The sequence below is a fragment of the Pempheris klunzingeri genome, chromosome 10, assembly GCF_042242105.1.
Source record: "Pempheris klunzingeri isolate RE-2024b chromosome 10, fPemKlu1.hap1, whole genome shotgun sequence".
In the NCBI taxonomy this organism is placed as follows: domain Eukaryota; kingdom Metazoa; phylum Chordata; class Actinopteri; order Acropomatiformes; family Pempheridae; genus Pempheris; species Pempheris klunzingeri.
The window spans coordinates 10,531,895-10,548,354 of NC_092021.1; the positions used below are offsets into that span (position 1 = coordinate 10,531,895).

Here is a 16,460-nt window from a genome sequence, read left to right on the forward strand (position 1 = left end):
ATGAATTGTTTGTCAGACATTCAGTTAAGATCGAGTATGTAAAAACACAAAGAAATATAATGCATACCATCAGTCTGTTATTTATGTAAAAATCAATGTCTGCACTATTGAAATAGCCTCCTGCTGTTTTGTATCATTGTCTCACACATACATGCACACACACAAACACACACAGTGGAACCAGCATAAGGAGGAGGACTGAGGGAAGTGACATTTGAAACAATAAGCTTTTGTCGTGCTGCACCATCCACTGTCATATTACACAAACGTATGCATGAGCACAGACATGGCTACGCACATGGACGAATTTCTAAAGTTGACTTTTTAACAATCTGTGAAATGTCACTTAACCCCTCGCATCAGAATATCAGCAATCAGAGAGCAACAGGTGACAAAGCTGATGTGGAAAGCGGTGATGAGAGAGGTAGACTTTCTGGCTTTTTTTTTTTTTTTTTTGCATAAATACATCATAATGAAGCCTAATTAAAATGCTATGTCAGATATTTAAACACAATAAATGAGAGTTGACAGAGAAAAAGAGTGAGTAGTTGAATAACTAGATTTATAGTATCATTAAGTGCTACGGCTCGTCATTCCTACAATAAGTAATAATAGTAGAGAAACAGCAAGGAAAAGAAACAACCAGCCACCTGCTCACTTTCTCCCACTGCATCAGTCTTTCCTCTGTCACCCGTCATCTATACTCTCTTTATTTTGTAATACTCATCCTCTTCTTCTTCTGTGAACTTATTTCTATTGTGATGACCACAGTCACCAAACAACATTCACTATACGGCCAAACGTCAGTGGATACCTAACCGTGACCCATGACCATCAAATCTGTTCTGACATTCACAGAATCCATGCAGCAGGCAAGAATAGTTCCCCACCTGCATGTGTAGCTGTGAGTGTGTGTGCGGTTGTGCAGTATGCGGTGCATTTCCGCAGAGGTGTCAGTCTGCATGTGGCTATGAGGAGCATGCCAGTGGTGCAGCGGCCATGCATCAACAGGGATATTTATATTTGTGTGAGGGAAAGATGCATGCAGCCACCATGCAGAGCAGGTAAACAAAAAAAGTCTCCCCACCAGTGTGCTGCTGGTTCTGAGTCGTACCCAGGTCCATGCTTTTAGAGGCTTTGACGTGCTGGAACTGCCGCTGGTTCTGGTTCTGACTCTGGTTGGGAGACTGGGGCTGAGCCTGGTTAGAGGTGTGAGAGTTTTCTCTGGGGAATAAAAAAAATAAAGACAGTCACTACAGAAAATGTTGTCTGCCTTGAGGAAATTACATTTTTTAGCACACTTGCTTTTCAGTCCTTAATATCTGTTATTATCCATCCGTCCATCCATTATCTGTACGGCTTATCCTTAAGGATGGCTGGGGGGGTTGCAGCCAATCCCAGCTGGCGGAGTACAGCCTGGACTGGTCGCCAGTCAATCACAGGGCTATTAGTTACAATAGCTTTTTCAATCAGGATTTAGTTGATTGTATCGGTCTTCTAAATGTGTTCACTTTTGTGGGACCTTCATGCAGACAAGGTACAAAATAAATGCCAGTATAGCATCTGTGCTTAATGTAACTGAGACTAACTTACTGTGTTAAAAGCAGAGCCATGATGTTGCATTTAAAACACGTAATGACAAAACATTTCGTAGCGAAAGAAACGATGACAAATCATTTTGAAACACTTATGTAAAAAACATTCATTTGAAAATGACTTTTGAAAATAAATGCAAAGTAGACTAATAATTCAAACTACATTTTCTCAACAAAATATGAATATTTATGTACAACATTTAGGAGACGTCTGCATCAAAAAAGTCTTAAGAGGATTTTTTAAAGTTAGTTATAATAATAATTGTTTTAATTTACTTATGTACTTTATTCTCATATCCTTTACTATGGGGTATAATCTATATTTCATTATCACACATATAGAAAGCAGTCTGTATGGCAGCTTTGTAAAAAAAACACACACCTTTCCTGTAGATAGGAGCGTTGGGTGGAGCTACTGAACTCTGCTTCATGTCCATACAGCTCGTCTTCCTCGTCCATGTGAGAATGGCTGCCATTGATCACTGAGAAGCAAAAAAACATTGAGCGTGTGAGATGTGGTAATATAGTGCGGCAAATCACGAGGAGTTATGGCAACCATGGTGATCTTTTCTGGGTTAAAAATCCAGTTCAACTTTTCAGGCCACTCCAGCAGCAAACCCCATTTCTCCCCTGTGCTTTCCGACGCTAAGCATGTGTTAACCAGCCATTATTACACCAAAATACAGCACGATACACTTCCTTCTCAAAGCGTGACACTGATGGGTGTGTTGGCAGGTGACGCTTGCTTTTCCTAGAAGTACTGCACTGTCCTTGCTCACCCGTTGACAGACCCTGTGCTTTCTACAGCCAAAACAAAGCCCAGCTGAGTAGAAGTTATACATCGGTTTACTATATCGGGTTTAGCAAAAGGTCAGAGACGCAAACAATAATGTCAGTTGGTGATAATTTACCATCTTTCTGGTGGTTTTGTTTGTAGAGAAAGCAACTGAGTGATGTTACTTGGAAATTGTCCATAAACTGCAATTCATATGAACAAACAGACTGCAAGGGGATCAACAGGCTGGCCAATGAGAGCCATTTGAAGTTTGAACATACTGAGTGTATGGATGATGGGAGAAAAAGTGGACAATGCTGAAGGAGTGCTGTGAGAAGTTTCTGAGGATATCCAGACACTTCTGCTCCCCTGTTGCTCTTCCTGATGTTTCTTTTATACGTTTTTTGGAGGGGAGTTTCCTTCCCTGAATCGAGGGTCTAAGGATAGAGGGCGTCACACCCTGAGGCAAAATGTGATTTGTGACTGTGGGCTGTATAAAAGTTTAACGTTTTCCCCTCACAGGTGAAAAATGGTCACCATCAGTGTCTAATCAGCACACCATCAATTAAAACTGACAACAGCAGTGATTGCGAGGCCATGAGTGACGCCTACAGATGGTGATTATTTGATACTCAGGAACCCTTTAACACCGACTGCTCTGGTCAAAGTTAATGTAAAGTAGGTTACACCTACACTCATTTGAGAGCTTCGCTCACAAAAGATCATGAGAATCAAAGCTGCAGTGGGTGAGAGACAAGAGAAAGATAAGAGTAAGATGGGGAGAACGTTAAGAATCAGTTGGATGAGGGAAAAAGGGGGAACAGAAAGAGGATGAAAACCGGGCAGCAAATGCAGCTGCAGAAGCTGCTGCAGATGTAGCTCAGTGATATGGCTGCGTCTGCTTGATAAAGGAGTTCACGACACACAATCCACCCCGGCACAATTTACATACAGTCATCACTTCTCAGAGTGAATAGCTGCCACACAATGCATGCTGGGATCTTGACTGCGTCCTTTCTGTGTCTGCATCCGCACATGTGACCGAAAGTAAAGATGCTGGAGCTGAGGAGGAAAACAGCCGTTTCTGAAGATCTCACATCCTCTCATCTCTATCTCTCCCTCTCTCCCTCTACACTAATCACCTGCTTTATTTCTCTCCTGGTCCCACTCTTGCAATCTGATATTTTGGCTGTCATTTATCTCTCCTCTCAGATCTCCCATTAATCATTTTATCTCCCACTCAGTTTTCTGCCTTTTTTTTCTTCTAAACATGCTCACTCCTCCTCACTGACAGTACCTTAATCAGCTGAACTGTCAAAAAGCCATTCTTCTTTCGCCTCGCACACACTCGCACACACACACACACTCCCGTTCGCACACACACACATCTGTTCTCACTGATGCCCACTCTTTGAAGTGAAAAGGCATTTGCTGTGTGGATGATAGATCAATAGCAGTTTGCTCCAATAGCAGATATATGAATCCTCCTCTTTTGCACTTTTTCTTCCTTCTGTCTGTATTTGTCTACAGCGTTTGTCTAATCATCTCTCTCTCTGTCTCTCTCTACACCCCCCACCCACCCACCCAAGATGAAACCAGTGTGTCAAATATTTTACGCATAAATCCTTTGCCTTGTGACGACTCCCTTTACATTCCATTGAACCAAATCTTAAAAGGTTCTTAAACTTCCTGGCTAGAGTCAAGTTTACTTTGCCTGAACATTATACTAGCATCAACAGTACAAGACAGCATGATGAACTGACCAGTCATCTCAGTTTGAAATGACTGGTAGGTACAAAACCTTTTGGAAGTGGTCCAGTAGATCACCGCCACCGGAAGCTGAGAACTGGTGGAGAGCAAGCTAGAGTGGCTGTAACATCATCCTTTGGGGCAACTGTGCCAGATCAAAGTACGTCCACTAAGTGCTTGTTTTTTGCCACTGACAGGCTCAGATTGTAATTTGAAGTGTCTAACAACACTACAGAGAGGATCCCTACAGAAATAGACCTGTAAGATCCTCTTCGTTGAACCAGAAATAGGGCAGAGGTTTAAAGATACTGGAGTTAACAATGATTTTTTTAGAAAATCAAACATGATCTGTCATGCAAATATCTCATCACTGCTGTTTCTCATTTTGGTTTTAAAGGAGCACTGTAACGATTTGTTATTGAACTTCCATCAAGTTAAGGGACTTGCAACAGAATAAGAATAGAATAAAATGGATTGGTCAAAGTGGATGTAGAGGGTGATATATATTGTCATGTCTGGCTCCTAGAACAGGTCAAGATACAAAAACCACGTTCAACAGTGCATGTCCTTAACTCCACTCCACCTCCCTGATAAATGTCGACATCCAAGTTTGTAACACAAGTACATAATGTGTAATAATATAATACTGCTAATATGTGATAAGACTTAGTAGTCTTATCAAAGTCAAAGTCATTTTCTCTAATTCGACAAAGCTGTTCTCTGAGTAAAATCAACGCTTGTTTAGTAAAAACACAAACACTGTTGGGTTGTTATCATATAAGGCAATTTTGGTTTTCCATCACAAAATCTATTTATACAAGCTTCTATGATAAAATTGGGCAAGACTGCATAATGTTTGAAGCTGCACGAAAATTGCATTTTATTTTACATCAGTCCACGAAGTAGATTAACTCTCCAGAGGGAGACATGGGCATGCAAAAAGACAAAGTGCACGGAAAAGGAAAAAAAAGTGAGAGAGGGGGAGAATCATGGTGGCAGACAGAATGAGATGCAGTGATGGATAAGAGATAAAGAGAAAGATCTATAAATGCAAAAATAACACATCTGCATAAATACATATGTAGGGAATTATTAAACTCAATTTATTCTGCAAAAGCACAAGAAGAAAAAAAAAATGTCTTCATTTTCATTTGGACTTAGATGCCAAATAAAATGGACTCAGCATGTGAAATAGTTCATTAAGGGAGTAAAATACTGGCAAGTGTGCACGTATACGCACAAATACACACCAAGTGATAACATCGGCACATGCAGCTACTCATAGAGCCTACGGACACACACACACACACACACACACACACACACACTAACGTGAGTAGGTAAGTGACACCATAGCTGAGGTGAATTTGAACAGCAACGTGTATTCAAGGTCAGAGCTGTTTACCAGATTCAGAGTAAACACTCAAAGACAACACTGTCTGATACTGGCCAACAATCCCTGAACCAACACACTCGCTCACTATGCATGCACACACGCACACACACACACATGCAGAAGCAATTACAGGGATAGTTAGGATTATTTGAAGTGGGGTTGTCAGAGGCTTCTGTTCGCCATCAGAAAGGGCTCTCTGACAGCAACGTGAAGCCAGGAAAATATTCTAAATATTACATACGCTTAAACTGATTTCTAAAGGTGGCATTTTTTTAGGAGGCTAAAGCTACTTTTTCTGCTGCCCCCGTCCACAGTGACATATTGCTTAGCATCCATGCAGGGACTTCTACCTGCTCCTCAAAAGTGGCCAATCAACACCTACTGTAGATAACGCACTGACTATGGATAAATACCTCATACAAACTGAACTATCCCTTTAACACATTTCCAAACAGGCACAGGTATCATTCAGAAACAAACACACGCACTTTTTAACAAGCAGACGGAAGCTCACACACAAGCGTGTACAAGTATGCAGTTAGGTAGGAATGCTCGCTAACGCACAAACACAGATCACACACAGGCACAATACAAATAATATATGAGCTGGAGCGGATAGAGTTGGCGAGGAACAGCTTTAAGAAGCACAAAGAACTAAAATAACTCTTTACAACAGGCCTACCCAAGCAATAACAAACGAAAAGAACAACCTTGACAAACATGAGAGAAAAAATAAAAGCAGGGCGAGAGAGCTAGGGTGAGAAATGAAAGAGAAAACAGGGGCAGAATAGTCTCTAATTAAGGCTGCAGCGTAGATGGCAATATCTGTTTTGTTTATGTTTGTTTATAGTTTGTTTTATCTTGGAGACATTGTTTGTTTTTCATGATTATTAAACTTATTCCGTGCTTTACTGAACTTATTGCAAATGATATGCCCACCTTTGATGCTGCTTCAATGGCGAAAAAAAAGAAAATAACAGAGAAAGGAAATAATAGAAAAGTGAAACAAGTTCAGCTAAAATCAGGGATGGAACAAGGTCAGAATGAACTGGAGGGAAAGTTCAGTGTTTTTGAAAATGTAGGAAATGGTCGCATTGGAGAAAAAAAAGCTATTGTACGCAGCATGTGTGTGTGTGTGTTCTGGGTGAAATCAGAAACAAACAATCAGTGGTGAGTGATTTCATAAAAGCATGCAGGGTTCCCCCCAGTAAATTCTACCCTAGTCTAGTCTCTGCCTCGAACCCTAAAAAAGTAGAGGTAAAAGCATCTTTCACACGTAGTTCCTGGTAAATAATTGGGATAATCTTTCAGGCACCGTTAATGATTTTCACTATTCACGCAGCTGCATTTACAATCATTTCCATCTCGTGCCTTTTCACACATGCCATGGCAACGCTATAATAAATGGGGCGAGGGGCGGTGCAGCAGATGACGGTAAGGCAACACTTCAGGAAGCCAATCACCAAAAAAATAGAAGAAGACGACGAAGATTAGGTAAGGCCGGATGTACATAATAATACTAATAATGATAATAATAAACACATAATGGGAGATTATGTGTGTATAGTATAGGGAGATAAGCCAATGCTCCAACTTAAAAAAATCATAGACTCTCTCGATTAACTTTTAATATATAGCATAAAAACAATATCAGAAAGGCTGTGCTTGTAGTAATACTTTATACTTTAACTACAAAATAGAAAATATAATCTTTACTGTTCTTAATACCTTACGTTGGCGAATATAAACATGTTTAAGAATCCATGGAAGAATTTTTATAGAATTCAGTCTCAAATCATTCATGTTTCCTGATTTCCTGCCTCAGATCTGGAAAAAAACAAGCTGAAGAATCTGATTAAGCATTTGATGCCAACTTTTTTTCCATAAACAATACTGACATTTCAAGTGCGCACTTAAAAAAAAAAAACACATTTCATAGGAAATGCTTTGAAAGTCTCAAATGCTTACAAATGAGTCTTCAGGTTTCTTTTCTTCTTCACTTCAAGTATTGAGATTGTGCAAAAAGGTTTCGGGTGATCTTGCATGAGCTCCTACCTTCTCCTACCCTAAACTGTGCTTCAGGTGACCTGATATAACCAATGAAATGAAATCAAACTTCTGATCCTTGTATGTAAAAGTCCCGTCTGTTTCCACTCACCATTAGATGTATAGAGAGAGTTGTTGATCGGGGAGGCTTGAATGGCGCCGAGTCCCGTCTGACTGTTCACTGGGCTCGCCAGTCCTGACAGGCCACAGGAGCTGTCGAATGAGCGATTGGGTGACACCCCATGTTGATCCTAAAACAGGGAGGAAACAACACTATTAAAACACTTTCAGCACATTTCCTACACGCAGGTAATGTCCAGGGATGGCTGCCTAAAGTCCCACTTTTTTAAAGCAAGCAAAAGCAGCTACGATTGTGAAAGGGTAACATTTAAAGCTAAAAAAAAAACGTACAAATGTATAAAAACCGTTTGATGAAATGTTTGGTAATTTGGGAAAAAAAAATATGTTGCTATATATTTGTGTTATTGAATCTTTGTCTTTTCTCAATTCAAGTATCTGGTATGAGGACTGCATGTAAATTGAGTGATGACCAGAGGTGTGAGTGAGGGCTTTGTGGTGGTTTATTCAAACGCAATTAGATGTCAAGGAGACAGAATAAAGAGAAGAGAGAGAGACACTCCAAAGACAGAGAAGGATCAAGGTGAGAGAGAGGGGACCCCATTTCCCACGGCCCCGTAGGGTTGTACCCGTCTTCAACACTGCTTCAGTTTTCTGTGTGTGCGGCAGTGACAGCCACGCTGTCACCTAAACCCTGGAGGGATGGCCCTCTCAGGGCCCCGTAACGGTCCAACAAAGCTTTCATTCCAGTGCTGATGTGTGTCTTTGAGCACGTATTATTTCTTTAGGGATTGAATTTGCATCTATTTGTCTTCTGTGTATGTTTGTGTGTGTAGACAACTGTACATATTCATTAACCTGTATGCATGTGTACGCTATTTTGGCTGCGTGGTTCAGCGCACTCGTGTGTTTCTCTGCATCTGTCGGTCTGTATAGATTCAGCCCTCCACTCAAACAACAAAGAAGACATAAGAGCGCTGTGTGTGTAATAAATCCTTCTTGTCATCTTCCTCTTGACCCCCCCAGTGAGCACCAGCCCTTGCACCTCGCCCAGCTTCACTCTAGTTCCTACCCAGGACACATCACTCTTCAGCCTGCTGGAGGCCCTGTGGGACCCCTGCCCTCCCTGGCTCTCTTCCAGCACACTTCCCATTAGCCGGTGTCACAGTACAATCAGATTACTCACTTGAAATAAAGTATTCTTCAGACCGCAAAAGAAGGTTACTGAGGTACAAAACCACTGTTCTGAGAAACAGTCAAACATGTTAGATCATGTCTTTATGTATTTAAGTTTAAGTCTTAATCTTGAAACTTAATTCTGTGTTTTTCCCTGAAGTCATCAGTCTTATTAGGGATGGTGCTGCAAACAGGCTTCAGCTAGACGCCTTATATGCATTACATTCAGTATAGTTTTTTTATGTAACAATGTTGAATTGTATTGTTTGTCTCCAGACAAACCGATAAACCTAAATAATCAATATACATACACACACACACACACACACACACACACACACACACACACACACACACACAGACATACACTACTCACAAAAAGTTAGGGATATTCGACTTTCAGGTGAAATATATGGAAAATGTAAAAAGTGAATGCTACAGTGATATTATATCATGAAAGTAGGGCATTTAAGTAGAAGCATGCAATGGTAGTTTCTTCATCTTAAACAATTTATTGAAAGAAAATCTAACAACAGTGGTAGGTAAACCACAACAAAAATTTTCAGTGTCTCAATAAATTGGGATGTGGCCAAAGGACGTCCACTCCTCTCCTTTCTGTGACTCTTCCAGTCTCTCTGTATCACTGTTACAACCTCCTGATGACACTCTGTGACCCTCTAAGCTCAGTGAAAACTTCCATCTGAGGACTTCCTGTTTGAAGCCTCGCAATGGCGAGGTGCTGCTGATCAATTGTTAGGTGTCGTCTTGGTCTCATGATGTCAGAATGTGAACAGCAGGATGAGGAGGACTGTTTAAATACCAATTCTAACTGAAGCAGGAAATGTATTGGTGGATTCATGGATCAAACCTGTTGTGAATGTTGCTGTTTTGCTGTTAAGCTTCTTGTTAGAGAACAGCAACTTGTGCAAAAAGTACTGAAACACTGAACAGTTGGACATGTGTATTCAAAGGTTTAGAGAAGGTCACATTAAGTTCACCTGGAAAGGTTAGAATGCATTTTAGGTTCATCCTGAAATTTCACCCGAAAGCCGAATATCCCTAACTTTTTGTGAGTAGTGTATATCAATATGAATAAATAAATAAATACATGTAATTACAATTAAGATAAAGTAAATAGGAACTGGAAAGTAACAACAATAATGTAAAACAGCATCTTAGCGAGACTTTATTTTGTATCAGATACTGTACTACTGCAGGGCTGATGTTGAAGAACAGCTTCAGACTTTGTCTATTAAGCCTATGCACCTACCCGTGCAGAAAAATCTCTGTTCAGAACATACCTCGATAACAAACTATGGCTATTTCTTTCTTAAATATTAAAAAAGCCTGTAAATCTTATTCAAAAGCAAGTAAAAATACATATTCTCTCTCAAATAAATAAGAAATATAATAAAATAAATGTTATTATGGTCCAACAATTAGAAAATTAACTGTACTACAGTAAATAAATAAAGGGCTGATTATGATTTGCTGGTTGAAATGCAGATGAGAGGGAACTTCATAACGGGGCTCCATTACGCTCAACATGTGTTTAAAACCAGTGCTCTCTACAGTGTACAGTGTAGTTTAGTCACATATCCACTGCTACAAACACCCAGATGGTGTCTGTTATGGCTTTGGACTGGTCTGTACTGTTAGCGAGAGGCTGCTTAAATACCACTGGAGGCTGGTAATTGCACTTCACTATGTTTTTTCCTTGTACCAATGATGTTCACATACGGGTGATGCTGCCTCAAATAACTAAGTTTGGCATTCAGAGTACCCGATGGTAGCTGAACCATTTCACCATGTAGCTTTGGTCCAGTCCGTCTGTCTTTGTGCATCATCACTGAATTTAACTGAGAAACCATAATTGTACCAAACAGGAAACGTTCATGATATTGGATGATCTTTAAGCTATGATTTATCTGTATTAGCTGGGCTGTGCTAAAGGACCAACAGTCCCTCTGTGGAGTGCACTTTCATTTTTTTTCGGTTCGGCATTCGCACGTACTGAAAGACTCATACCGAAAAGTTTCAGTACGAACACGTGTACCATTACACCCCTAAAAGCAATACTTACTTAGCTTGGAGACAGAGAGGGTTCGGATAGTTACTGAACGAAAAGAGCAAACGGTTCGGAGAAATTATCGAAAGCTGGTCTGAGATCATACAGTAAGAAGAACTGAGTGAGAGAAAGAGTAAAGGACACGGACGAGAAAAAGAAGAAAAAAAAAGATCAGAGGGGAAAAAAAGAGTAGAGTGGGCCACTTCTGTAATGTTAAAAGCATCAATACTGAAGCTCAAAAAGGCTTTTAAGGTACAGTCTGCCTTTATCTTCATCTTTTTTTTTTTCTTTTCCACTTTTAAGACAAAGAGGGAAACGTGGATGCAACCCTTTGATGTTGCTAACAGCTTTCACCATCAAGCTATTGACAGGGAGTGCCCTGAGCTCTGCAGGCACAATCACACCACACCATGCACACACACACACTCAGTATTACTGGGCACACTTACCTAAAACTAGTGCAGTTTAAAACAACAGCTTTGCATTAAATCCCGTCTTCATGAGGCTTATAATGATTGGTTTTTAGAAAGGTGTTGACCTAAAGGTCCCATATTTGGCCCGGTTTTAAACTCCTACTAGTATTTGGAGGTCTGACTACATCAGGTTTACATGGTTTAATGTAAAAAAAAAAAAAAAAAAACACATTATTTTTCTCATATCAGACATGGCTGCTGACATGGCTTTTTTTTTTGATTAATTTATCTATATGTTTACTATCATGCAGGGTGTATACCATATGTTGTGCCCCCCCCATACCAGCAGGTCATGCAAAGCGCCATTCACACTTGAGCCGACAACCCACCTTTGTGTGTGTGTGTGAGGGTTCGCACAAATATTCTACAGAGCCGTGTAAAAGGTATCAGCTGAAAAGCAGCTGAGATGAAAAGCATCTTCTTTTTTTTATTCATAAAGAAAAGAGACACGGCTGAATGAAGAGAACACTGTCAGACACACACACACACACACAAGCACACAGACTGAAGATCTGAATAGCTCAAGTGTAAATGTTCTTTTTTTCCTGCTGCTGGTAAGAGCAGGAAGACGAATGTCAAGTATGTCAAGAATGGATGGAAGGGCTAGAAAGTCAGTGTGTGCAGAAAGAGGCAGAGGCAATACAGTGCTGGAAAGAAGAAAAAAAAAAAAGATGCAATAAAGATTAAAAAAAAAAAAGCATCCATATTTATTTTCTTCTTAGCTGAGACAGCGGCCTGCGTGTGTTCTCACTCTCCCAGCAGGTGTCCTAACCTAGATTCTGGCTTTCTCCGACAATAAAAGGAGAGACATTAATGCAGTGAGTGTTTCACCTTAATGTGTCCATTAAGACCGCTCTGACCACACATGCTCTTCATGCTCATGTCCATATATTCACACGCATACACACAAGAAAGCGTCCATGTGCAACCACATGTGATTAAAGTGACCATTAACACATCATTTTTACAGATTCTCTAGTGAATTTCAGTGCACAGATTTTTTTTTTAATCCATATTTGTTGGGAGTTTTGGAAAGCAGTCTGTCACTGGGGATGTGTGCTGTTGTATCCCACTGATGGCAGTGTGTGCTTTGTTAGCTGCCCTTTCCCACCACACAGCCAAGTGAAATGCTGCTCCTGGTGTGTACGTTTGTGTGTGTGTGTGTGTGTGTGTGTGTGTGTGTACCTTCAGAAGCCTTAACACCACCAGTTGGATTGTCCCCCTTGTGTTGCCCTCCTGTGACATAGAGCGGCGGAGCGTCTCCATGGCCACATGGTTGGAGCGTCCCAGCAGCGACTCTCCGTTTACTGCTACCAGCTGGTCATTGACACGCAGACGCCCATCCTGTGAAACACACGCACACACAGAGAGAAGTTAGATTAAAACGTGTTTTAACGTGCATACAGTCTATGTATAAAAGTCTATGTTCAGCTTAAAAATCACCTAACCTTGTGTGCATGCATAATGCATATGTCCTTAAGTAATTGACAGCAGGATGTTAAATGTTGCTACAGTACAAATTGAATCAAGGTGCTCCATTCATGTGCCCCTGCGCCATTATTCTCTCTTTTTAACAATGGGAGGACACATGTGACCAGTGTTCAGAATGGGACTAATCACTGAACTATTGATTAGAGAGCTACTGGACTCCAGTCAGCCACACACACATACAAATAGAGACTACTGTCAGCTCCATCTGTCTGACTCCCCTGGTGTGTCTTCTACAATGCCTTTGAATCCAACATGTGTTCACGCCTTGTGTGTGTGTGTGTGTGTGTGTGTGTGTGTGCGCGCATGTGTCTGCTCGTCTGTCTGTCTCTCCTGCTGAATATGACATGTCGAGTGTGTCCTGGTGGGTGAGAGGTCAAAGGTTAACAGAACAGGAGCACATGGCAGCAGAGAGGCAGAGACAGCTGAGGTGGCTGCAACGCCCCCCAGAAGACTGTCTCATAAATAATAAGTTCTATCAGTTGTCACTTTCCAAACTGCTTCAGTTTTTGTTTAAGAGGTTTGTCTTTTTTTTTTTTTTTCCATGAGAATATGATGTCACCTTGTATGCAGCCCCTCCGTGTATGATGGATTTGATGAAGATTCCCAGGTCCTCTCCCGTCTCCCTGGACTTGTTTCCTTTGAGGCTGATGCCGAGCCCCGCCGAGCCGCTGTCATTAAGGGGCACCTCGAACATGAGCTGCTCCTTCCCATTCTCAGAAACAAAGACCGGCACACGGGATACCTCGTCCTTCTGGGAGAGAGAGTAACAGAGTTAGTAGGTGAGAGAAGAGACGGATGGGAACAGGGTGAGAGTGAGGAGACAGAGGTCAGCTCATTGGGCTTGAATAGTCTCCAAAAGCTTAACTAAAAGCTTTTCCATTTGAGAGAAACCATCACAGGGAGCTTTTCCGCTAAATTTCTATATGAGTGAAAAATTGCAGGTAGTCTATTTTTGAAGAAAAAAAAAAAAGAGAAAAAGTAGAAAGCCATTTGGACTGTCTGCTTTTATATACACATCATTTTTCTTCTCTCGGCTCAGAAATATCTATAAAATGACTGGTGCATTTTCAAGAGGTAATCGGAGAATACGGTAACACGGAGAGCCGGAGAGACAAAAGTAGTGACAGCTGAGGGAGTATGGAGAGGAAAGAAAGATTGTAAGACTGACAGAGAAACAAGAATGAAAGATTGTCCATATAGATAAAAAATGACTATTATAAGCCCAGAGGGATGGTGAAAAACCATCAACAAGGAGGTATGGCAGCAATGACAAAGACTTAAAAGAAATTTTGAGGGAAAAACACCAGATACAAAGAAAGTAACTGGATCTGACCGGATGAAAGCGAGCGTTTGAAGCCTGAGATGGCTCAGTGGGAGAGGTAGCACTGTTGTACCACATATGGATTATACTTTTTTGACATGTAATGACAAGTAAACGGCAGCTATCAAAAAAAAAATAAACATCACTATTCCAGTCCAAACACTCACAAAACTCAAAGTGTTTGTTTGTGAAACCTTGGATTTCTACGCTAAAAGAACAGTTCAGTCCACTTTTCTAAATCTACTCTTAGATCAACAAAACAAACCAATCAGTTGATGGGAATAAAGAACAAAGATAGGAGGCTTTCCGTGAAAAATTACATCATCTAAAAACACGAGGGTTAACAATGATTCATCATAGTTCAACCGCACCCCTAGAAAAATATTTAAAGGTTCTATATACACACAACATTCAGAACCAGTAATAGTCACACTAAAGTGCCTCAGACCAAAACAAATGTCTGCAAGACAAACATCTACAAACAAAAAAAGTTTGTCCATTTGTGAACAATGTCAAAGGACGAGTTGAGCACACCACTTATTTGAACAATCCAGATGACACACGAGAGCTCAATGCCAACTTTTAAAACATTATTTATTCACATGATATCCATGCATAGCAGTTACGGTGACATTTCGGTGTGGTTAGGGTAGAATAAAGATGGCATGGAATACAGATGTAGGACTAAATTGTGTTCATCCTGATCGTAATTAGACTGGGCTGCATAACACTCAGAGGTGTTTCCTAATGAATATTCTACACTGCATGACATAGTTGAAGCTAAAAATGAGTTTTATGACAGACAGAGGAAAAGAGTGTGAGCACTGGCTTAAGAAAGTTACGGATGAGCTTTGTGTTTGTAGCTTGTGTGACTCTGTGTGTGAATATGTTTTCTGTGCATGTGAATATATTTTATATATACGTTTTGGTTTTCACTCCAAACATTTTGCCGGTTGCATTTTTGTTTCTCGTTGCAACCAAAACTCTGAGTGTTTATGTGTTCATGTACATTACAGTGTGACTGCCAGAAATCCATGAATAATCGTATGTACTTATGGTAGAAAGTCAAACTTTAGTCTGCTTGTGCCTGTCTGTGTATATGCATGAATTCAGTCTGACTGTGTGTGTGTGTGTGTGTGTTTGCGTGGGTCAGCAGTGTCAGGTTTAGACAGTGTTTGTCTGTGGGGATTGTAGGTTTAACAGCGTTAAGCCGACACAAAGTCCTCTACTCTGCAGAAAACTGTTTTCCCTGCTGGAAAAACTCCCCCCATCAGACTGACTGTCCAGACCTGATAGGAAGCCCAATGACCTTGGAAAGAACTTCAAAACACCCAGAAGAGAAATGCTCGCTACTTTCTGCTCATGATTGCATTGACAATTTATTAGTCTCTGAGATTCTGTCAGGAGTAATGCTCATTATTTGCCTTTTTTTTTTTGCAGTTTTTGCAGTCCTGCCACTGCTACATTCTTAATTTATCCAATTTTAACTTCCCTGCTTTGTTAATTCATAATTTCTTTTTCTTACTCTCAGCACGGGACAGAACTAACGCCAGAGAGAATGTACAGCAGAGGATGGGAGTTGTTACAGTGCGAAAAAAGTTTGAAACAAGCAGATCTCAGCTTGGGGGGTCAGGACCACCCACAGGGCTGTGAGATATTTCATCGAAACTGACAAAAATATGCAAATGTATGTAGAGTTGTTTATCTGGGTGATGAATTCAATTTCCCTGTAAAACAATGAATAAGCACAGCCTCCAGGCTTCCTCCGATAATTTACCAGACAAACAAACAGAAAAAAAAATCATCATTTGGTGTCAAACCTTTCTACAAGCAAGTGGATGCCTCCATTCAGTGGATGAACTAAGAAAAGCAAAAAACAAAACAAACAAGACCGCTCTTTTTCATTAGCTCAAATTGTTTTTAAAAGACACACACACAAAATGAACATGCAGAAACACACACACAGAAGTGCACAAGGGCACTAACAAACTGTAAGTTCAAACTGTCGTTTCTCTTACTTTAAGCGCAGCGATGACGGGCGGTTTTATCTGTGTGTAACACTAAAATAACAAACAGTGCTGTGCAGGCATGTGTGTTTTCTGCTATGAAAAGGTGTTTGAATCTTTGCTACATGAACTCTATCAAACCCATCCAGTTATAGAAAAAGCTGTTTGCATAGATGGACCTCCTCATGCTGGTCGTTTAACATTTAAATGGGTTGCCACAATGATGGATCAACAGGAGGACACGCTATTAAAAAGACAGCTCAGTGTCTGTCGGTATGTGCCAATG

The 16,460-nt window shown here is 40.6% G+C and overlaps 1 protein-coding gene across 2 annotated transcripts in view; it reads right to left on the minus strand.

The window, feature by feature from the left end:
- pard3bb (par-3 family cell polarity regulator beta b) overlaps positions 1 to 16,460 on the minus strand; it is a 194,005-nt gene that overhangs the window by 98,223 nt on the left and 79,322 nt on the right. The window contains exons 13-17 of one of the 2 annotated variants that reach the window (XM_070837742.1): positions 13,407 to 13,598; positions 12,542 to 12,700; positions 7,674 to 7,812; positions 1,978 to 2,077; positions 1,115 to 1,224 (exon numbers count right to left, since the gene is read on the minus strand). In XM_070837742.1, coding sequence (XP_070693843.1) covers positions 1,115 to 1,224; positions 1,978 to 2,077; positions 7,674 to 7,812; positions 12,542 to 12,700; positions 13,407 to 13,598 — 700 coding nt within the window. Of the gene's footprint in view, positions 1 to 1,087; positions 1,225 to 1,977; positions 2,078 to 7,673; positions 7,813 to 12,541; positions 12,701 to 13,406; positions 13,599 to 16,460 lie in introns of both variants that reach the window. The other variant, XM_070837740.1, reaches the window with a different exon arrangement.